Here is a 24,167-nt window from a genome sequence, read left to right on the forward strand (position 1 = left end):
TTTATCCATGTTGGTGCTTTGGTAATATTCTATGTAAACAATAATGCCAATAAAGTACTTTGAGTGTGTGTGAGAGAGAGAGAGAGAGAGAGAGAGAGAGAGAGACCTGTTCTCGCGATATTAAAAAAGATGACACGTGATTGGAGACACGTGGTTACTGTGCGTGGCATTCTGGGAAATAAACAGTGGTGCGTTAGCAGCAGCATCAACAGTGTTTCAGTGTGCCTAGTGTGTGTCAGTGGGGTTTAGTCCTGACGAATGGAAATGTGTGTTTAGCCAGCACATAACACTGAGTGTACTTGTGTATTGATCGGTTAAAGTGAACTTCTCGGCGCAGGCGGAATGATGGATCACAGCAGTAGGACTTTGTACCCGAGCGCTGCAGCGCAATGATTTATTTTCTCTCTCTCTCTCCCTGCTGAAAGTTGGACATTTGCTCTGATTTTGTTTGCCTTTAGTTAAACCGCAGGGTGATGGATTAAACTCTGGGCCGTGGGTTTGGATGTCGGAGTTTATATTCGCGGTCCTGTGTGATATTTTAAATGTAAACATGGTGGACGTGGTGCATGCAGAAGGGGCGCGCGCGGCGGCGGCGGCGGAGTGTCTCGTGAACGTTATGGCGTTTCTTACTGACGCGCAGAGTCCTTGAAGTGGGAATGCATCTAAAACTGCTGATCGGGACCAGCTCGTGCTGTGGTTCATGACGCCTTGCACGACAACGGCGTTGATTTCTTCTTCTTCTTTTTCTTCTTCTTCTTCTTCTTCTTCTTATTATTATTATTATTATTATTATTATTATTATTATTATTATTATTAGTGATAGCGATCTAATATATTTCTGCGTTTAAGCCACGCTGAAGATTGACTTTTCTGAGCACCGCGATCATGTGGAGTCTAGCCACGGCAGCGCTGCAGCTTCTGCTCAAATCGGTGAAGCACACCGCGGGGAAAGGACACAACCAGCTGAACCGCTGGCTGCAGCGGCCGCCAGACTCGGTGGACTGCGAGAAGATGGAGCTGTTGATCTGCAGCGCGTTTGAGGAGCGAGGCGGCGCGGGCAGGGCGGACTTGGAGGCGGTGTGCACCGGCGAGCCCTCGGCGTCCTTCACTTCTTCAGACTTGAGGAATCCGTGCTGCATCGCGACCTGTTGCTTCAAGAGCGCGCTGCTGGCGTGTATCCTGACCGCCGCGTGCTTCTTCTCGGTCACGCTCGTGCGCCGGTACCTGAAGGACGCGCTGCTCTGGGTGGAGAGCTTGAACGGCCTCATGGGCGCGATGCTGTTCATAGTGTGCCTCATCACGGTGTCGTTCCCCTGCGGCTGGGGCTACATGGTCCTTAACGTGGCCGCGGGTTACCTGTACGGCTTCGTGCCCGGTGTGGGCCTGGTGATGGTGGGCGTGCTTATTGGTACCTCGGTGGCGCATGTGGCGTGCAGGCGGCTGCTGTCCGGCTGGGTGCTGAGCCGCGTGGGGAACAACGAGCAGCTCAGTGCCGTCATCCGGGTGGTCGAGGGAGGCAGCGGGCTCAAGGTGGTGGCGTTGGCCAGACTTACCCCCATCCCATTCGGCCTCCAGAATGCTGTGTTTTCGGTAAGTGATGTGGAGAAACCTGCAAAAAAAATTTTTATTTATTTATTTAAATAAAAAAAACCTCTGTAGACTAACAGTTTACAGTAAAGTGATGAAATATCTAATATCATGGTAAGAAATAACACACAGTCCAGTACATTTGTTCATTTAGCTGATGTGTACAATTGCTGCAGGAGACAACTTTGCTTAAGGCTAAAGTTCTTGCTTAAGGACCTAAACATGGCAGTGTGTTAGCGCTGGGATTTGAACCTATGACCACCTACTCTGTAACAAAGCCTTAACCACTGAGCCATCACATGTAGCTTGCAACTGCAATTAAAAAAAAATCACCCCACAGCCAATATGCCAACAAGTGCAATCAAAATGATTCAACCCCCATTGCAAATCAGATTTATTGTCCAAATTTACAGACTTTCAGCTGTTTGCAGTGAACAAATCAAACACAAGCGGTTGAAATAATATTCACGACGCAACGAACGCTTCAAGTGGTTTCCCCAAATTCAACTGAAAATGCGACTTATAATGATTTCTCCACTTTTTAAGTTATTCAACCCCTTCATGGAAAGCATCATTAGTACTTAGTCGAGCACCGAACCGCAAAACGGTGCTCTACTAAGTACTAAAGATGCGTGCCATGAATTCTTGAATGAATAATTCAGACTGGAGAAGTCATTATAAGTGAAAGATTGTGTTGTGTATATTATTTCAGTTGCTTTTGTTTGATTTGTTCATTGCAAACAGCTGGAAGTCTACTAATTTGGACAATAAACCTGATTTGGAAATGGGGGTTGAATCATTTTGATCACAAATGTATCTTGTAATTGTAATAATGAACAAGACGGTGTATTTTTATTTATTTTTTTTTATTTTTTTTTAAATCCGTTTAGTTACGTTTGTTGTTGTGGAACAACAGCGAAACTCTAGGGCCGTCTGTGCTAACCATTATGGCTGTAAGGCAGGCTTTTATAGAAGAACAATCCACGACAGGGTGGTATAATATATCCTGAAAGGTGAGTTCCTGTTACCACGCAGACCAATAAAACCACAATTTAACAATTACATCGTTTTAACATGATTAGCCATGACATGTAGTAGGTTTTATCTGTTTATTGTTGCATTTAATATGAAGTTAGTTCCTTTTATCACTCGCATCGTAACAACTACAGTCATTCCTTCACCAGCCATTATTATGCTTGTATTATATATGGAGAGTCCGACGGACAGTTCCCTGTGTAAATTGTTACTATGGAAACAATGTATTTGGAGAAGTGCACTAATATAAACCTGTTATTTGTTTGTTAGAGTTGATATAGAAAACTAAACACCAATTTCTGGCCAATCAGATTTGAGAATTCAGCAGCACTGAGATGTAAAAGGAGTTATTTTCCTGTCTAAAGTTATTGTTTATTATTATTATTATTATTATTATTATTATTATTATTATTATTATTATATGTTCTTAACGTTATTTTAAGAATTGCAAAGCAATGATCATATTTGAAACCTTTTGTCTGTGATTTAACCTCCATTGCATAAGTAAAGTCCCCATATTACACCTTCAGGTGCAAACTTTCACTCTGCATTTGCATCTTGTGTACTCTCAGCCTTCATGCTGTATTTGCAAAAACATTAGTCACACTGCCAAAGCAACCAAATACAGCTCGCGGACCTCGACAAGGATAAGGGGAATTTGTAAACCCATGGTTTTATGCCAAAGGAGAATTGAACTTTCTTACAGATTTACAGAGTTGACCATGGGTTTGTGTAATTCCTAAAATTAGGACTTCGCCATTGCATTCACATGCACACAATTACTTTAGACAAGAATTTACCTCCCTAGCCATATGTCAAGAAAACAATCAACAACTGAAGACACTTTTATACAGCACAGGTCACACATGCAGTCTTTTCAGGCATGTCTTTGGAGAGTGTCTTGATTGTATTGTAATCTCCACATTCTGCTTTGGTGTGTCAAAATAGTACTCCCCCACAAGTTCCTATGGGAAGCATACTTTTCTGACTTAAAACAGGTCTTAGTATGACATGGTTACAGCATTGAGTCTGAATTATGGGTGTGCAATGTGGCAATACTATAATAATCATGATATTTAAGGACATGTTCCACAAGGCAAAGAACATATCTTGAATGTGTTTCCACCCTAACAAACACCCTCCCCTCCCCCTCCAAACATCAGAGCATTTCAGGCCGTGTCCCAAACCACAAACTCCTGTAGTAAGTAAATAAATCTCATTCTACAACAGCGCTGTTGAATTCTCCATTCTGATTGGTCGGAAAGTGTTGATGAATTTTCTCTAACAGAAGTTCTGACTGTAGTGCCAGCTGTCATTCAAATCACAGCTTTATATCGATCGCACGCTTTCTAACGTGATATCGTTTCTATAGTGATCGCTCATTCACGGGAACTTTAATGACTGCTCCACATAATCAGAGCCTAATAATAAACAGATTTTAAAATGTTATGGTTATTTACAAAAAATAAGATTTATTAATCTCCAGATGGAGAAATTAGGGTGTCACAGCAGCAGCAAGACAGGTGAAGGAAAAAAGAGATGGTAAGGAGAACAATACAGGTATATACAAGATGTATAAATATGTATAGACATGAGCACAAACCATATATATATGAGCACATGTACAGTGTACACAATACTATATACATGTTGCAGCTGTAAGGTATAATCAGTGTAGACATATAACAATAACTATGGGGCAGTGATGTGTAATCAGTGCAAGTAGTACAATACCATACCCATATTACAGCAGTGTAGTAAAGTAAGGTAAAAGGGGGGGGTGGCTAGGTGTTGTACAGTCTGATGGCTGTCGGCACAAAGGAACATCTGAAGCGTTCCGTCTTGCACCTGGTGGGATGAGCCTGTGGCTGAAGGTGCTCTCCATCTGCCGCAGCTCAGCATACACTGGATGAGAGGGGTTTCCTAAAATGGACCTGATTTTTATTTCTCATTCTCTTCTCCACCACTGTCTCCAGATTGTCCAGTTTGTGACTAACAGCAGAGCTGGACTTCTTCACCAACTTGTTGAGTTTGTCAGCCTCCCCAGCCTTAATTCCACCTTCCCAACACGTCACAGCAAAGAACAATGCACTGGCTACTACAAAGGACCTGAGTCTCCTTAGAAAAAACAGTCTGCTCTGTCCCTTCCAGCAGAGAGCTTTGGTGTTTTCTGACCAGTCCAGTTTGCTGTTATTGTGCACTCCCAGGAACTTGTACAAGTTCACCATCTCTATTTTCTCCCCCTAGATGGTAATAGCTGGTGGGGGAATTCTGTTTCGGCGGAAGTCCGCTCTCTGGTCTTGCCAATGTTGAGCTGAAGTTGGTTATCCTCAGACCACCTGACGAAGCTCTCCACTACGCCTCTGTACTCCTCCTCCTTATCTTCACTGCCAACTGCAGCAAATCAAGGGAGTCTCTTACGATCAGCTTCAGGTGTCTCAGAACCAGTCTCTCAAAGGTCTTCGTGACATGTGAGGTCAGCACCACAGGTCTGTAGTCATTTGAGATACTGGAATGCCCTTTCTTGGGCACCAGGAGATCTTCCACAATTGGGGCATCTTTGTGAGCCTTAGGGAAAAATTGAAGAGGTGTTGAAACACACCTGCAAGCTGTGTGGCACACGCCTTGAGCAGCCTAGGGTTGCTGTTGCCTGGGCCCATAGATTTGTTGATTCGGAACTTGGATATCTCCCGTCTCACCTGGCTTGATGTTATCAATGGGCTGGTTGGGAGGTCATTGGGGTGCCTGTGTCTGTGAAATTTCCTGTATGTCCTTTTGAGCTCTCAGGGTTGGAGGCAGAGTCAAACCTGTTCAGAACTGGTTTAGTTCATTTGCATGTTTCAGGCTACCCTCTATGAGTCGTCTGGAATTTTTAAACCCAGTAATCCTGTTCATGCCCTCTCATACCTCTTTGGCACTGTTTTCTTTCCAGCTTGTCCTCTAGCCAATCCCAGTAGCTGTTTTTGGCTTTCCTCAGCTCCCTCCTTAGCAACTTTTGGATTGACCTGACCTCATTGTCTCCTGCCCTGAATGCTTTTTTTCCTGTTTAGGAGGGCTTTAATGTCTTTGTTGATCCATGGCTGCTTGTTTGAAAAACAGCAGTCCTTCTTTCTTGGTACAATGCTGTCCTCTGTGTGATCTGAATGGAACAGGTCCCAGTCTGTGGTCTGGAAGCAGTCCTGCAGGGCCTTTTCAATCTCACTGGACCACACCTTCACAGACTTGGTGACTGGCTGTCCTTTGACTACAGGCTAGGTACAAGGTAGATCAAGTTGTGGTCTGATCTGCCCGGTGGGGGGAGTGCAGTGGAGCTGTATGCCCCCTTCACAATGGCATACAGCTGGTCCAAGACTTTATTCTGCCTTGTTTTGCATTTTACATATTGTTTGAAGTTTCTAAGGGTTTTAGAGAGGGGGACATGGTTGAAGTCCCCATTTATTATCATGCGTGCGTTCGGGTGTTGTGTCTGAAGTTTTGCAACGGTGGAGTGGATGATGTCACAGGCGCGTGCCGCTACTGCCGATGGTGGAATGTACACGGTCACAATAATGGCGTGAGAGAACTCCCTAGGCAATTAGTATGGTCTCAGCCCCACAGCCAGTAGCTCTAGATCTGGAGTACACGTGCTCTTTTCCACCATTTATGTGTCCAGAGTTGCACCATTTTGAGTTAACAAAGACGGCTATACCTCCTCCCTTCTTCTTACCACTCGGATTTCCTCTGTCTGCTTGCACTAGTGTGAAGCCAGCTAGCTCGATCAAAGAATCAGGAATGTTCCCTGTTAGCCATGTCACACTGGCCTCCCTGTACTCACGCTGGCTGGTATATCACTGCTGCAGTTTCGTCTGACTTGTTGGCCAGCGATCTTACATGCCGCTGATTCTCTCCCACTTCTCTGTAACCTTCGCACCTGCTCTCGTCCCTCGCTTGTGGCTCCACAGCTCCGCTGGTATGTCCGCCGGCAAAGCCGTCACTCTAGTCTGATGCGTCATGTGCTGCTCCGTTGAATAGACGAGCCTTGTCTGAGTAATCTTGGTGGGTCAGAAAAAAAAAATACGGCAAGAGACACCGTTTAAAACGACAAAATTCGGGCACACGTATAGACAATAAGGTGAGAAATAAAAAGTCTGGTGTAAAAGCCAGAACATTAGAAAGTCAGAAAGAGGTGAAAAAGAAGTTCAAGCTGCAGGAGTTGATGTGACCGGCTGCCGCTCGTGTCGGCCCATAACAGAAGAGGCCAAAAAAAGAAAACTAGTATTGTTGATATGGTGATGTTTTCAAGAAAGAGTCTCATTAAACATTTTTGGAAGGGGTCTCCAGTGTCAGAAAACTAAGGAACAGCTTTATCTCTAACTGAAACAAAGCACCAACACTGTAAAGTCTTCGGGATGGAGGGATTTTTGTGCCTTTCGGGTTTCTCGGTAAGAAACGTTTTAGTCGACAAATTTCCTGTCTCGAGTCAGCGCAACAGAGGGAACGGCTGTTTGTTGTTGCTATATCGTAGTTAACAACTTGTTTCACAGAAGTTCTACAACGTTGACTGTAACTATAAATGGATAAAAAGTACACCACGTCATTCTTTTAATAAATTTTACACTTTAGTAATTGCCGAATGGCTGTGGTATAAGAGGCCTAAAGTAATCAAATTTCATGGTGCTAACAGTAACTCAAACTTATTTGATTATTTTTCCTTTAACGTCACTCCCCAAGTGTTTTCTTCCTTGCATACTAGGTCATCATTCTGTAAGTTATCATAGTGACCATATATGGCCTGCTGTTTTGGAGTTTGTGATTCTGAGTGTTGGGTGTGAGTGATACAGCAAATTGTATTATTTATTTTCTTATTTTTAAATAGCATGCGTCGTGATGTTTCGTTTTGCTGAAAAGAAACAAAGCACCAATGACAATTAGTGTCCATGGTGGATCATTCTGGGTTTCTGAGCAGAAGGTTATGAATCCCATTCCTGCCAAGCTGCCACTGTTTGCTCCTTGCGCAAGACCCTCTGCTCAGCTCGACTGTGATGTGATAAAAGCATCTGTCAAATGATGCAACTGTGTAACATTTTACGGTTTTTGGAGAAGCACACTAGTTGACGTTTCCAGTCATTGCAAAAATAAAAGATTTAACTAAAGAAATAAAATTTTAAAAACAACGCCGCAAGTTGCTTATTATAAAGCTTCTCACCCCCCAGGTGATGCCACTTGGAAGCAAACAGGTTATTAAATGCTTCCCAAACCGGTTTTTAGGCATCCACCCGAAGCAGATGATTATTATTAGTAGTAGTATTGTTTGTTTAGGTATGTAGAGCAGGGACAGGCAGAGGATTTTTTTGAGAAACGTTGCCCTATCACGCCAAGTTTAACCATTTACTAATTAGCTGATTAAATAGATCAGAGCAAGGACCACAATAACATGTTCAGTATCAGCTGATGGTGTTTGTGGACATTTTTTTTATAGCCTTTTCTAAATTGGTGATTCTAAATATTTTATAGCGAATCAGTTCACGTTTCTGTTTAATTAGAGTTAAACGCCGTTGGTCTGTAAGGGATATTCAGGTAGGTGGCTTAATCCAGCTTAGGAGTGATCTCATTAAACACAATAAGTTAGGATGATGGCTATGGGCTGTTGCTCGTAGTACGTTTACTCCTTGGAGCGATGTGTAGCCTGCATTATTAATTTTTGATTAACTGACACATGAGACACAAGAAGCGCCAGTTAGGCTTAGCAAGGTCGAAAAAGTGCAGAGGTGTGCGCTCGCCTGTGGTGAACATGATATGAGGAACGATCCTTAAAGGAACATTCTGTACACAATGAACATCTCTAATATATATGTAATACTTGTATAGTAATAGCCTAGACTCAACATATTTACACAAGGTGTGGGGAATGTTTCAGAAGTACTCCGTCATCCTAATGTTTGCACAGCATACTCGAATGTTTATTTGTTGTATGGCAAACCCTTAGCGTTATCTCCTTAACAAAACATTAGTCAAATGTAGAGCTAACAACATTTATGTTACTCCATAACCCACTCAGTCGTTGAAAAAATTCATTCATAGGCACAGATGTTAGCCAATCATTGCAGTGGGTGGTTACATTGAAGCCTTCAAGGTAAAGGACACAAAAAACTGATAGTTTCAGATCATAAATTACTAAATGTATGTTTTCTGTGCAAAAAAAAAACTTTGCTAATATTATAATTACACCTCAGGGAATTGAGTTTAAAAAAATTTAGATACATGTTATGACCCCTTTAAAACTTTTAAAATGATGTGTTGAAGATGTGTATAGTTAAGCTATAAGGCCTGTGCCTATGTGGATATCAATGCAGATTGTATGCTTGAAAGATTGAAAGACTATTTTGGGTTACTGTGGTTGGTTATTGTTTATATTCATAAAATATAAGTTGTATAGAATATTTATACAGGCAAGCAAGGTTCCAGTTAAATTTGTTTAGTAATCTGGTCTTGACAGGAAGTGGATTTGAGGCACCTAGGGAGCATTGTGGCCTAGTTTTAAAAAAAGTACATGTGTTGACAGCAGTCAGTTTAAACATCGCTTCAAATATTACATTCCTTGTTCACGTATGGTCCTGGAAATACCCAGTTGCAAAGGGTTTATGAGCTGCGTGAGCTAGCAAGGGTACAGATGAAGCTTTTATGATGTTTGATGCTATTGGGAGATGCCTGGAAACTGCACATTTTGCCCCACAAGACCAAAAACAACAAAACTCTCCCAGTGGAAAACACAATTTTGGACATCATACGTAAAAGACACACTGGCTTTTGAGGTTTGTGGTCATTTTATTTACTTTCTGTCTGCTTGGATTGTCTTGTTAACAATTCTGGCATGTCTGTAATAGCCAGAGCTGTCCAGAGGTTTAAAAAAAAACAAATGCGCTGGGGTGGAAAAAATTTACTCAGAAACGGTCTGATCAGCTTTGAGTGCTAAATGTGTACGTGAGCAATCCTTTTTATTGATCGTTGTGGTGATGCAACCTAATCTGAAATGATAGCAGTTGAGAAACCGGAGTTTTAGGTTTTGAGTAAACAAACTGATGAATGTTAATAAACCCATGTGTGTTTTGTGTAGTGAACCAGTGGCTGAATATCACAGGGTGTGCACTGTATGTAGTACACAGTGTAGGGAGTACAAGCCAATTATGGTATACCCTAGAGAGGTAAGAAGTTATACTTTAACGAAGGTCAGATATTGTTTACCTTATGAGTGTTTATATTACAAATTAAATTGGTTGAAACCGTGATGTAAGGTTTGGCTGAATGTTTTTAAGAATTTGTTCAGTACACTTGTTGAGGAAACGGATCATTTGAACAACAGACGAGTTTTTGTTCTGAAAATCACCACCAATACATTTGATTAGCAGAAATGGCAAACGGCAAGCAGAAAAGAATCAGATTTTTCAAGTAATATTTCTAAGAAAACTAAAATTATTGACATTCACTGAAACCGGACAGTTGAAGACTGGTATAACATCGTCTGGTCTTTTTCCGTTCTTCAGCTGTCCAGTTTCGGTGAGTTTGTGCCCATGATAGCGTCAGGTTCCCGTTCTTGGTGTGGAACCTGCTGTGGTCTTTTGAGCCCAGAAGCTTCAAGGTTTGAGATACTTTTCTGCTCACCACAGTTGTAAACCGTGGTTATTTTGAGTAACTGTAGCCTTCCTGTCAACTCAAACCAATCTGGCCATTCTCCTCTGACCTCTCTCAACAACAAGGTGTTTTCAAGCCTCAGAGCTGTTGCTGACTGGATGCTTTTTTGTTTTCCACACCATTCTGTATAAACAAGACATCAGCAGTTTCTTAAATACCCAAACCAGCACGTCAACAACGTTCCCATGCTCAAAGTCACTGAAATCACATTTTTCCCATTCTGGTGTTTGACGTGAACATTAACTGAAGCTGTTCTCGTGTTTCTGCAAGACTGTGCTGTATACGCTGTGTTATTAAAGTGAGTTTGATGAGGATGCAATTAAGAGCACCTACATTTTCAGCTGGATTGATGATTAACACTAGCACCCCTGCTTAGCTAAAATTGGTCAAGCTGGTTACATCCTGTGTCTACATTACATGTATCAGATCAAGATTTGGAACCATGGACTATTTGAAGCCATGCACCATTTTTTTTTTTTTTTTTTTGATGTGCACTCTTCTTTTAAAATAAAAAAAATAAAAAGTTGGGCCGTTATTAAGAATTTAACACGGGTTGCGGCTATAACGGAAAACTGAATCTAAAAATAGTTCATCTTCCACTCTCTTCTTTTTCTCCTTCATCTCTTCATCACACTAATGAGGATAATTCTACAGGGATACATTAATTTTCCCAAGCTTTTTGGTAAACATATGAGTGAAGGAACAGAAAGAAGCCCAGGGGAATTTGTACACACTGGATAAATTTCATATTTTTGTTTAGTAGTTCAAATGAAAGTTAAAGCTCATTTGTAAAATTGTCCTTATTTTGCTTTTGTTTGTTTGTTGTTTTGGGGGGCGGGAGGAGTTACAAGCTTTTGGTCTAAAATGAGAACTGAAAAATTGTCAAATCTATAACTAGTGCAGTTTCATTAGTTTAGTGGTGAATTTTAAGATGATTTTAGCTGGGTTACATTACATTACACAATACAATTACTTACATATACCGAAGTCACCTACCTCACAAGTTGTTTGGAAGGGTTTAAAGTAAAAAGCCTCTACTCGCATCCAAAAACAAAGCCAAGCATCTTCAGTTTGCCAGACACTACTGGAACTTCAAATGGGATCGGGTTCTATGGTCAGATGAAACCAAAATAGAGCTTTTTGGCAATAAACACCAGAGGTGGTTTTGGTGCACACAGAGAGGCAGACATATGGAAAAGTACCTCATGCCCACGGTTAAATATGGTGTTTAATGCTATTTAATGTTTTGGGGCTGTTTTTCTGGCAGAGGACCTGGACATTTTGTTAGCATACATGGCATCATGGACTCTATCAAATATCAACAGGTATTAAATGAAAACCTGACTGACTCTGCCAGAAAGCTTAAAATGGGTCATGATTGAATCTTCCAGCACGACAATGATCCAAAACATACATCAAAATCAACACAAAAATGGTTTCCTGACCACAAAATCAAGGTCCAGCCATGGCCATCCCAGTCCCCTGACTTGAAACCCATAGAAAACCTGTGGGGTGAACTGAAGAGGAGAGTCCACCAGCATAGACCTCGAAATGTGAAGAGTCTAGAGTGATTCTGTATGGAGGAATGGTCTCAGATCCCTTGCCATGTATTCTCCATCCTCATCAGGCATTATAGGAGAAGACTCAGCTGTTATCTTGACAAAGGGAGTTAGCACAAAGTATTGACAAAGGGTGACAATAATTGTTGCACACCTATATTTAACAAAGTTTTTGTTTGTTTTTTAATAAATAAACATGTGTTGTGTTTGTAATTGTTTGATATCCATGAGAGCAGAGTGTTTTTGTGAATTTTTTGAACAAAACATGAAAAGGTTAAACAATAGACACAGCCTTCTTCGCTCACATATATAACAAGGGTGCCAATATTAGTGGAGAGCACTGTGTGTAGGTTTTACGTTATGCTCTGACGTTTGAGTAATCCTGTGCTGTGTGTACCAGTATCTTCTTGCAGTCGGCTTCTTCAGGCTTGTTTCAATACTTTATAAGCACAAGTGGACTTTGTTATATGACCCCTCAGAGGCGTAAAGGCTTGTGTCAGCATGACCGTAAACTTCAGAACCAAAGCATATGATAACACGTCGAGTGAGCTCATACTGGAGTTGTGTAGCGTCTGCTCCTCACAAAGTACATGTTGTTGACGTCTACATTTCAGCGTGTCTCACGTTTTCTGCCGAAACAAAATACACTGCATTATGTGAGTAACCCAACACAATGTACACTGCATACATGGCCAAAAAAAGGAAACTCTGTGTGAGATGTCTATAATTATCTTATGGGGTTTGTCCTATTGAAACTAGAAATGCATACAGATGGCATACAGCTTTTTCTAAAGCCTAGCAATGAGTCATGTAACTGAAGATGTCTGTACATAAAACGGGAATTATCATTGACAGGGAGCACTGTAATCTGGGAGTTGTGCCAATACAGACATGGAGCTATACCGAGTTGTATAGCATTTACATCACATCTCTACGACAACGTTGCACCTGTTTTTGAAATCATTTTCCTGATATTTGTCACCACTAATTAGTTGCTTGAGTTTTTTTTATTTTTTTTCCATGAGACCTCCTGCCTTTTAATAATACAAGATTGAAAACTAGAGCTTTGTTCACATTAGGTGGCGGAAGTGACACCAATGTGTTTGGGTTTTTTTTTGTTTTGTTTTTTTTGTTTTTTTTAACAGAGCAGATACAGATTTTCAGATACCGAGATCTCTGCTGTTTTCGAATTTTCGCCACTTCCAATATATCCAATAGATCTGAGAGTAATGAAAATCCCTCGGAATAGTTTGAAGGTTTTTCTTTTCCTTTATGTTATCCATCATTACGAGTTTAATTAATAGCTGAAAAAATGACAATAGCCACACACCTAGCCTTTTGTTTCCTGATTTTCACTCGACTTGCTGAATTCTTGATTATGATTGGTCAGAAGATGTCAATTCATTTTCTGTAACAGCAGCTCTGACCGTTGCTCAACTGTACTCGTTGGCATGTTGCTGTGGTAGAAGAGAAATAAAACGTTGACGGGATGTCCTGTCATTGGAAAAGGACATCATAATTACAGTGATATCAGGGTGGGGACATAACACCACCCCGTCGTTGATTGTTACCCCCCATGTTTCTCTGAGTGGCATTATTAACAGGCATTAGTATTCAAGTCAAGTCATCAGTTAGTTCGTGCCAGGGGCGTTAGCTGGACTGTTAATCATCCGGGGCTGAGCCCAGATTCTTCTCCATCAAAAAACCTTTTAAAAACGTACTTCTAAATGAGCTGTTTCCATGTTTGTTTGGTTTTTTTTTTCTTTTTTCTTCTTCTTTCTCTCGTATGTGAGTGCTAATTGCTTAAAAATGCAAAAAGTTGGATTCATCATAAAACTTGTCTCGGGTGTTCTCACTGTTTGCAGGACTACCCTACTAGACCGATTTAAAATATACACCTTTTTGACTATCTAACACGACTAGACTGGTTTGGTTTCACTGACCAAGGCACAGCTAAGTAATCATCGCATGGGTTTAGCTGCTACAGCGCCATGCAGAGTTCATTATCAGTCCTTATGCCCTGCTCAGATTATGTTCACGTAACTTGGAACTTATATAGACGTTTACACACCTTGTGTTCCTGCTCAGTATGAGAGAATGTTAGTGTTTCAGTTTCAACACTTTTACTGGTAAAAAAAAATAATAATAATAATAATAATAATAATAATAATAATAATAATAATAATTGTCATATATCCATTTTCCCCCTCACTCTAAATGACTGTGTGAGTTAGTGTTTAGCAGAGTCAAGACCGGTCATTCGATAAGACACGAGTGTTTCCACGTATTTAAACCCTGTCTGATTTGGTCTCGCCTTCATTTACTGAAGATGCAAAATTACAACACCGCCGTCGTCTTTTACTGACGTTAGTGAAAAAAGATGAGAATTATTTGTGGCTTTAGAAAAAATCTTCGTGGCTACAGCCCTGAATGGCCCAGTCCAGGTTCATGCTAGTACATAGTGTTTAAAATGCCTGTTCTTAAATATGTTTTGTTTTTTTCTGCATTTAGATCACGGACATGTCCTTGCCAGGCTACCTGGTGGCTTCATCAGTGGGTCTGTTGCCCACCCAGCTCCTCAACTCCTACCTAGGCACCACACTGCGCACCATAGAGGACGTCATAGCGGAGCAGAGCATCAGCGGATACTTTGTATTCAGTCTACAAGTAAGAAAAGTGCGGTGTTCATCAGTTCCTGTGTCCCTCAAACAGTCAGCTGGAGTGCAGTGACTAATACCGAGAGGATTACAGGGCATGATTTGAACTTGTCAGGGGTTTAGACTGTGTGAGGATTAGATTGGCTGTTTTGAGTATTTTTAAAGGTTTTAATCGTACAGGTCATAATCTCGTGGGACATTTCTGAGAATTATAACACAACACAAGTCTAGTAAGCTTGACTTATTATTACCACTAGACATGTCTGATGTAGAAAGTATTTTTTGTCATGGTACAGTGACCTGGACAAGAATTACAGCATTCCTTCGGGTACAGACGTGCATTCAAGACACCTCTGAGCTTAAACTGAAGCTTATTTGTGGTATTGAAGATGTAAGGAATAAAACACATTATTTCCAAATAACAGCACGTCCTAAAGTGTTTCATCGGTCTTCCAGCTCAGCAATCTGCCGATAACAATACTTTATTTATTAAAGAATGGCGCAATTGCAGGGGGTCCGTGGGAAAGTTTTTAAAATGTTGAAATGATTTTTTTTTTTTTTTTTTTTTTTTTTTCTTCAAATATATCATACGCCCATCAAATGTAAGAACAATTTAATACGTGTTTTAAAATTAACCAATTTGGTTATTAATAACTGTAACTGTAACGTCGTACCATCCGTTTTATCCACTTATAGTTACCTTTAACGCCGTGGTACGTCCGTCAGACAAGTTAGACCTCGTATAACTTACATTTTTACAGCTATAAACAGGGACACCATAACTGGTGTCTTTTGGGGGGGTTTTTTCCCACCTCTCTTTAACCTAATAAAAGAAAATGGGGCTTGTCATGTTACAGGAATTTTTTTTTTTTTAAACCGCAACATCCTCCATATTGAAGACTTTCCTATCTCGGGAAAAACTTAAGGTTCTAAATCACTTGCACAGGAGACTACTGGGGAAAAAAATGTTAAATAAACTTCACATAAAACTTCACCATATGAACAAGTGTGCGTTTTTGTTTTGTTTTTTGTTTTTAAGTACAGCAAGTCCCTCTGAATTAGTTGTTACCATAGAAACACTAACGTATTTGAATGAGCTCATTAATATAAGCGTGTGATTTGAAGTCGAGCCGGCACTACTTTCAGAGCTGCGGTTATAGAACATCGATCGACCTTCTGAGCGGTCAGAACAGAGAATACAGCAGTGCTGTGGTATTACTGCGGAACGCCATATAGCCTTTAATCCGCACCTGCTTAGGTGCGATATCACAATGTATTCTGTGGCTCCATGCAAATTTGGACTAAATCAGATGTTCTCATCTCTTTATCCTCCTCAGATCTTTATCAGCATAGGGCTGATGTTTTATGTCGTGCACCGAGCGCAGGTGGAGCTGAACGCCGCCATCGCCGCATGCCAAATGGAGATGAAAACATCACACATGAACGGCAACATGTCGAACCACGGCGGCTCCACGTACTGCAGCAAGCGGACCTCGGCGTGCGGAGGGATTAATGTCGTCTGACACTTAAGCGACGTTTATCCTGGTTCGAAACGCATTAACACGCCCTTTTTCCAGCGGCGGATCCTGACTGAAGACGACAGGATGAAGATGATGAACATGGCGTCTCCGACCAGAGAAATGCCGGTTCAGGTTCAGTGCTGGTGTATGATCAGAGAAGACGTTAGCGCTGGGTTTGGAAATTCTCTCCAGAGCAACAGGAGGCCAGTGTGTAGTTCTGCAGGACACCGTTTGAATAGAGCATAATAGTTTCTTTTGGGGCTTTTTTTTTTGTTTTGTTTTTTTATAGACTATGGATTTAAATTAGAATTTTTATATATCTAGAGCAGGCGTTGAGCATGTGAATTAGAGTGAACTACAGTATTGTGCAGTACAGAGACTGCTGGTGTACATGCTGTATATTGTCAGATGCTTTTAGTAAAACATTTGCTTTTGGTACTTTTCCAAATCATAATGTTTGTTGTTGTTGATTATTATTATTATTATTATTATTATTATTATTATTATTATTATTATTGCAGAAGACATACCACCTGGCTAGAAAACGGTTGCTTTATGCCAAGCCGGGATCAAATTTGCAGTTCTTCACGTCTGCTGGGAACAGATGGAAAGGAAGGCAAATTTCCCAGCAGGGTATTTAACAGTGTCCTTCCAAGATCCGCCAAGTGCAGCATAATGAAACCGAACAGCGGGATTTTTATCCGTGTTCAGTCTCTCATAATGTTGCTTGGACAGGATGGTGAGCCTTTCTTTTTCTTCTGCTTCTTCTTTTTTTCCCTCTTTTTTTTTTTCTTTCTTTTTTTTATTTTTTTTTTTTCATCTCATTGAACCAAATGTGTTACAGGGCTGCTTTAAACCCATTTTTAGCAGCTTTGCCTTTTAAATTTGATCCGATTTTCCATGAAGTTATATATCGTGTGCAGTATGTGTTAGGCTGTCACTGTTGATCTTTCAGGTAAATTATAATCATCACAAAAAGGGAAGGAATATTCATATGAACATATTTTGCTTATTTACTTTGGATGGTTAATTATTATTATTATTATTATTATTATTAAAGTTAATATAATCAGTTCATGGGGTTAAATATTATTTATTAGTGAGGCACTTTAAATCAAACATGTTCACACTCAAAACTGACAAAGCACCAGGCATCCATTCACTTTTCTGTGTACATTCGCAACATGAAGCTACGATTTCAGCGACAAATGGCACGTTTAAGATTTTCTCGATTCTTTGGAAAATAATGTATTATGTGGTAAAGCGACAAATCCAAGCAATCGTCTAGAATGATTCCTCGGACGCGTGTGGTCCGGCGTTTCTTCAGTCCCTCCCACTCACAGCTTTAGTTCCTAACTGAACATAACTGTTTGACTCTCACAAAAAATAGACCACCGTAAATGCATATAGAGACATTCTGAAGAAAAACAAAGCTAGACAGGAAGGTGTGGAGATCAGTGGTGAATCTAGTGAGCGTATGTAACTTGTACAGTTAGCTCACTAATCTTTTAATACGAAATGAAGCAGTAGCTCAGCAACCCTGGAAAGTGCACACCCACAAACAACAACAGTATTGTCTCCTTCACTCCCACAGGAGATCAACTACAAGTGACGCCAGTGACGTGTCATTTGCTAATGTGAACATAGGCTTAATTATATCATTGTGTTCATGAATATATCAGTGAAACGTCTGCACAAATCTTCCACAGTATCCACTCTTCTCCCCAAGACCACCAACAAAACTGATACCCGTAAGTTGTACAGCCATAACAAAAGACTTGTAGATTTATTTTTTTATTTTTTTTTAGACATAAACGCCTCCAGAATGTTCCTTGACATAATCTGATCTGAGCTGTTTAAACTAGCCCTCGGTTTTGTCTTAATAAGTTTAGTGCTTTGAGCACAGAGATCTTCTAGGTCGATTATTCTTCTCGGAGTCTGTATTCCCACGACATGAACAACCAAGAGGCCGTTATGTTCTTGTGGAAACGCACAAAAGCGTTTGAGATTAGGCAAAGTATCAGGGTTCAGGGAAAAGATTTATGCGCACATGCCCTGGTTGGACTTTCTTCTTCTATACCTTTTGCAGTCTTTAAATGTCATGAAATCCTAGCATCAACAGTATTACATGGCAGTTCCTTTAGTTGGAAGGATGGCAATCCCGTTCTCTTTTTCTGTCTTCTGATGACCTTGAAAGCCATATGATCAGCAGCATGCCACTAATGAATGACCTTAACGTAAAGAAATTTATAAATAAATAAGCGAGTAGGACTTAGCTCACCTTTTAAAATGTTTATGCAACAGGGATGAGTCTGTTTAATTAAAATATACATAAATACACACCGTACTGTGCAAACGTTTTAGACACATGCGAAGAAATGCTGTAGAGAAAAGACGCCTTCAAAATGGTGAAATTTAAATGTTTTTACATTTAAAAAAAAAAAAAAAAATTTAAAAACATTAAAGAGCAGTAAACAGTAGTAAATGAAACAAAAGTCAATATTTGGTGTGACCAAAAAAATCAAATTAGTAGTCTCGGATAGAATTAGTGCAGTGTTTTAAGGAAATGAGCTGTAAGTTTTATTGAGCATCTTACAGAACCAGACACGGTTCTTCTGGAGACTTTGACCGTCGTACTTGCTTCTTATTTTTGCAGGAAAACCCAGCAGCTTTCATTGTGTTTTTTTTTTTGTTTGTTTTTTTTGTCTGAAAAGTGTCTCTTATGTAATACGCTGCTTTCTTTCATGGCATACAAACATTTTTCTGTAACATTTAATTTTGTGCTAGAAAACTAATGTCTGGGGATCTAAAATGTCTTTGTACTGACTTGACAGACGTCATAAAATTTAAAATCTATAAAAGTTTGTACTAAAAAAAATAGGGTGCCTAAAACTTTTGCACAGCACTGTGTATGTGTACGTACGTACGTACATGGAGGGATGGTCAAATCTTAAATGCATTAGCAGTCTGGTTGTCGGGAAACCTGACTAGGTCAACGTAATGTATGCTAATGGTATATTTCATGCTAGCTAATTAGTAAGTTAAGTTCATAAATAATCACTAAGCGAAAGCAACAAGAATATGATCCTTTTCCTTATACAACAATGTCGTACGTGCGCTTGTAAAGTCATCGGCAAATTGGTTTAGTTCTGTCCTCACGCCGCAAATATAAACTTTGTCCGAGTCAGGCTAGCGTCTTTCTTTCTCTCAACATGTTGATGTACGACAGCTTTGCGCTGGACTTCAGTGTTTGCACATTCTTGTTCTGAAAAGATTATTCTACTGGCACAAACATCGCTCTCCTCAGGAGATGTGTGTAGTGCTGCAGGAGGTGGGATTCGTGACAATTAGCACGATTCTAATTACAGTAATGAGGTGCGTGATGACATGGTGCATTATCTTTTGCATAAACACATTAAATGAAAATATATTTTGCAAAAATCATTACGCAGTATGTTTATTTTATTTTCGTGGTTGCTGAACCTACTTGTTCACTTGGCAACAATGAATAAAAACTACTATCACGGACCCAGGCACCTGGGTTACTGATTTGTCCACCCCTGAAAAGCTTTTTAGCTATTATCTGATATCATTATTGTTAGTTCATTACAATGTGAGAATTTCTTTGTTTTGATTTTGTTCGTTTTTTTGCTGTGAACTTTTTAGTTTTTGACTTTTTAATATTCACGTTCTATATATATCTGGAATCGTCCTCAATTTTGTGGACTCCACTTCTTCTAACCTGACAATCGACGGGTGTGTGAACGGTTGGTCATTTTGAAATCCATGTCACATTTCTTGTCCCTTTTTTATTGTTAATTTATTTTATTTTTTGACATCCTAATTCCGATGTTGTTGCTGCTGCTTAGACCCCCGGGGTCTGAGTGAAATGCTGATAAGGGCTCGAATATATAAACATCCAAGTTCTACACTTATCTTTACAGGCTCATATGAATAGAAATGGCTGAGATAAATTTACCTATGATCTTTTTATATAACAGTTTGTTACATCAGTTTTCACACTTGCATGTTCTATGAAATGGCACACACACACACACACACACACACACACAAAAAAAAAAGCCCAGACATTCCTTGCCGATATTTCTGTCCAGATCACTTTGAAATAGGAATGTACCCTTGGTTTGTTAAATTTAGCAATAACTGAAAGCAGAAATGTCCTTGAGTTAGGTCGAGAAATGCAACATTCCTGGTCTTGTGTTATGATGTCAGCCTGCCTTGTACCTCTTGCTGCCTATGACAGGACATGACACTAGCCTGTGGCATGATCATACACCACGTTCATGGAAATGAATATTTGGGAAAACAAGGAAAAGAAATGACAAACTATTTAATGGGGAAATGGATTTTACACATAGTAGTATTTTTTTTGTTTGTTGTTGAATCGATATTTCCGACATAATTATGCAACAGAGGAACTCTATAAATCTGACATGGGGGCTGAAATGACTTGGTTCTTGCTGAGGCTTTATCTGAGATTGCACGTACAGCTACAGCACATCAGAAACCCAGTGCACGTGTGATTTCAGATAAACACAAACCAGGGACCGTTACGAAACCTCTGCCCCCATGAATCAAGTGCATTTATCAACTCCACTGTATTTTGTAATACAGATTCTTACAGTGTGTAAACAGATATTTATCGCTGTATCACGCTTGTTCTGTGTTTATTTATGAAATAAAAAGGTCTGATATATAAATCAGTTGGTCTAAGGCTGGATAATATTATGACTATAGGGTATTGTGGTATACTGAGACAAAAAAATGACCTTAAATAGAGATACAGAAATAAACCATAAGATTAGTTCAAGTTGTTTATACCACACTGCTGTTATATTCTTGATTCTGATTGGTCAGAATGTATTGATTTCTTTTTCTATAACAGCAGCTCTGAGAGTCTTTCACCTCAAGGCAAATTACAGGTTTATATTCATGTACCCATTGTAATACGTTATCAATTCTATAGTAACAACTCCTTCACAGGGACAGATGCTCCACGTAACTTAAGGATTTATTTATTTAATTTATTTTTAAGTATAATTGCTGATACGTTGAAGCTTTCTGTAAGCAGAGGTTTATTTAACGTGTACGGAAGGGTTCTAACAGTGTTCGCGCTTTGTAATAGTACGTTTTCCTTCGTGGGTAGAGCACTTTGTGCTGCATTTTTTCGTCTTATTATCCTCAAAAAAGAGAGAGGCGGAAAAAAATTAAGAGGCTGGTGAGGGAACGAGTTTAGAATCGCTCAAATGTACCAGGACTTGTTTCATGGATATTCCACAACATTAAATATAAATATAGACATAAAAAATTACACTTAAATTATTAAAGACATGGACGTAAATTATTTATCATTTTAAAAAATGAATAAAAAAGGGCAGTGGTGGCTTGACGGTTAAGGCTCTGGGTAACTGATCAGAAGGGCGGGGGTTCAAGCCCCAGCAATGCCAGGCTGCCACTATTGGGCCCTCAAGCAAGGCCCTTAACCCTCTCTGCTCCAGGGGCGCTGTATCATGTCTGACCCTGTGCTCTGACCTCAACTTCCTGACATGCTGGGGTATGTGAAGAAAAGAATTTCACTGTGCTGTAATGTATATGTGACTAATAAAGACATAAAATAAATTAAATAAAAAATGATGTGCTATTCATTAGTAAACAAAAAATGTAACTGCTGTGGTATAAGAGGAATAAAGTACGTATGTACACACTGTTTTTGGAAAATAATCCACATCGGGCTGGTAAAAACCCTCTGCAATGTTGAATACTTTCCTGTAACAGCTCGCCCTGGTTTTTTTTTTTTTTTTTTTTTTTTTTTTTTACCCCCTTACTGTGTATATTGTATTTCTACACAGTGTTTTCTAAAAGCAATTCAAATCATTTAAATACTGGCCAAGTGTTTACTTATGTACTTCTTGAAAATGCTACACTATAAGCAGATGCTGTTGTACATCATATTGGATTATACAGCTTTTATTCCATTCTAACCCTACTTTAAATTTAGTCTCTTACTTCTGTCTGTGGGTGGAATCTGACAAATCCAGTTGTTGATTAACAGGCTGTCTGGTTATGCAATGAGATTTCAAAAGTTCACTGCTTACCATCTTCAGCAAAGGTAACAATTCGACAGTGATATGCAGGAGACAACAATATATTGCAATCTGGCTAGAGTATTGTGTTGCTAGGCGTGGGAGCAGTATTTACACCAGAAGACCTTTAATCGACCTTGACTGTCTTGCTCACTATGACATGCTTATCGAAGAGTCTAAATTACCAGATACCCACTGACCGACACCGTTAATAAAGATCTCCAAAATGATAGGTGGTTGGCCATTGTATATTTTGAATGTGATTTTTTATTATTATTTTGTTACAGTGATAGACGCAATAACCTGTTATCAGTGTTACCATGTTTATTATTAAATTGGAATAGTTTAGTCTACGTGACTTAACGTGAATGGTTTTAATCCAAACCGAATCCCTAAAAGACGAGTAGTTTATAAATACTGTCAGCTTGGATGAGGATTAAAAAGCTCTCGCGCTCACATAAACAGCCAAGTCTAATATTTGAGCAGTGGGGTTATGTTAAGAGGGGGAATATTCCATGGAGTTTATTTTACAGTTAAATGTGTGCCTGGCTGCAAAAGGTTTTACAACCCCTGATCCATACTTAAATAGGATTGAAATTATTGTAGTGCGTTATGGTACATTGTGCCCATTGCTTGTTTTTCCACATTTATATTTATAATACATTTGACAGGTAAGGTTGGGGAATATGACAAAAATGTATAATAATGGTACTTGAAGACATTTCCGTGATACACAAAATGTAGCAACGATATGCACCGATCAGCCATAACATTAAAACATTAAACCCACTGACAGGTGGTTGATTGTGTTGTTATAATTGCGCCAGTCAAGGGGTGGGGTATATGAGGCGGCGGGTGAACAGTCATACAGACTTTGACCAGGGCCAAATTGTGATTGCTAGACAACTGGGTCAGAGCGTCTCCAAAACAGCAGTGTGTATGCGTGACTTACCTGGGGAAGAGATGACGCCAGGATGCACTATGGGAAGACGGCAAGCTGGTGGAGGAAGTATGACGTTCTCGGCTGGGAAACCTTGGGTCCTGGCATTCATGTGGATGTTACTTTGACACGTACCACCTATGTAAAAATTATTGTAGAAAAATAAAGTCAGTGGCGTTGTTGAGCAGGATAATGCTCCCTGACACACTGCAAAAATTGTTCAGGAATTATTTGAGGAACATGACAAAGACTTCAAGGTGTTGACTTGTCCTCCAAATTCCCCAGATCTTAATCCAGTTGAGCATCTGTGGGATGTTCTGGACAAACAAGTCCAATCCATGGAGGCCCAATGTCTCAACTTACAGGACTTAAAGGATCTGCTGCTAATGTCCTGGTGCCAGAATCCACAGCACACCTTCAGAGGTCTTGTGGAGTCCATGCTCAATGGGATGAGCTGTTTTGGTGGACCTACACAATATTAGGCAGGTGGTTTTAATGTTACTGCTGATCGATGTATGTTGTGTAATGTAAATGAAGCGTAGCAGTTCAACAGTTTAACCGTTTCCAATTTTACAGTTCACATGTAGATTTCTAGAAGTCTTTATGAATTAGGTGATTCTGGCTTGGATGTAACGTTACATCTGTCCAGGTGATAGAGGTTGAAAGAGGAGCATCAAATTGAATCACATGTTTTAATACTGGGTCTTTGGACAATAATTGCCTTCACCTACAGTAAGTGAAAGAATACCCAGGACAATACTGTAGAGAGAGAGAAAAAAAAGGATTTTATTACACAGAGTAATATTCGGCCTCACCAGATGCAGATAAACCTTAAAAATGCTCAGGGTTACTTGGGGTCACACGCGTGGCTGAATGTACCTACCACTTTGGTCAAAAGCTAATTTAAAGTGCATTTTTGGGCAAGGTCATCTATTTTAACCACCAAGACTGTTATTGCAGAAGTTGGCCTAAGAATACATTTCCAAATCTGAATCAGTGTCGTCACCCACTTCCAGCTAAATGGCTCTTATTTGAGTTGTTTATTCCAAAGTTCATTCAGATAGTAATCCGCTGACTATTAATATACAACGAGAGAA

General features: G+C 39.9%; 1 protein-coding gene across 1 annotated transcript; it reads left to right on the forward strand.

Moving 5' to 3' along the window:
* The first annotated feature begins 166 nt into the window (after positions 1 to 166).
* Positions 167 to 20,750, forward strand: tmem64 (transmembrane protein 64). Its single transcript, XM_017482230.3, has 3 exons — positions 167 to 1,590; positions 14,361 to 14,516; positions 15,844 to 20,750. Exons 1-3 carry the CDS (start codon positions 886 to 888, stop codon positions 16,027 to 16,029), a joined length of 1,047 nt encoding a protein of 348 aa, XP_017337719.1. The 5' UTR covers positions 167 to 885; the 3' UTR covers positions 16,030 to 20,750.
* The last annotated feature ends 3,417 nt before the right edge of the window (positions 20,751 to 24,167 follow it).

The sequence above is a fragment of the Ictalurus punctatus genome, chromosome 12 (genome assembly GCF_001660625.3).
Source record: "Ictalurus punctatus breed USDA103 chromosome 12, Coco_2.0, whole genome shotgun sequence".
Classification (NCBI taxonomy): domain Eukaryota; kingdom Metazoa; phylum Chordata; class Actinopteri; order Siluriformes; family Ictaluridae; genus Ictalurus; species Ictalurus punctatus.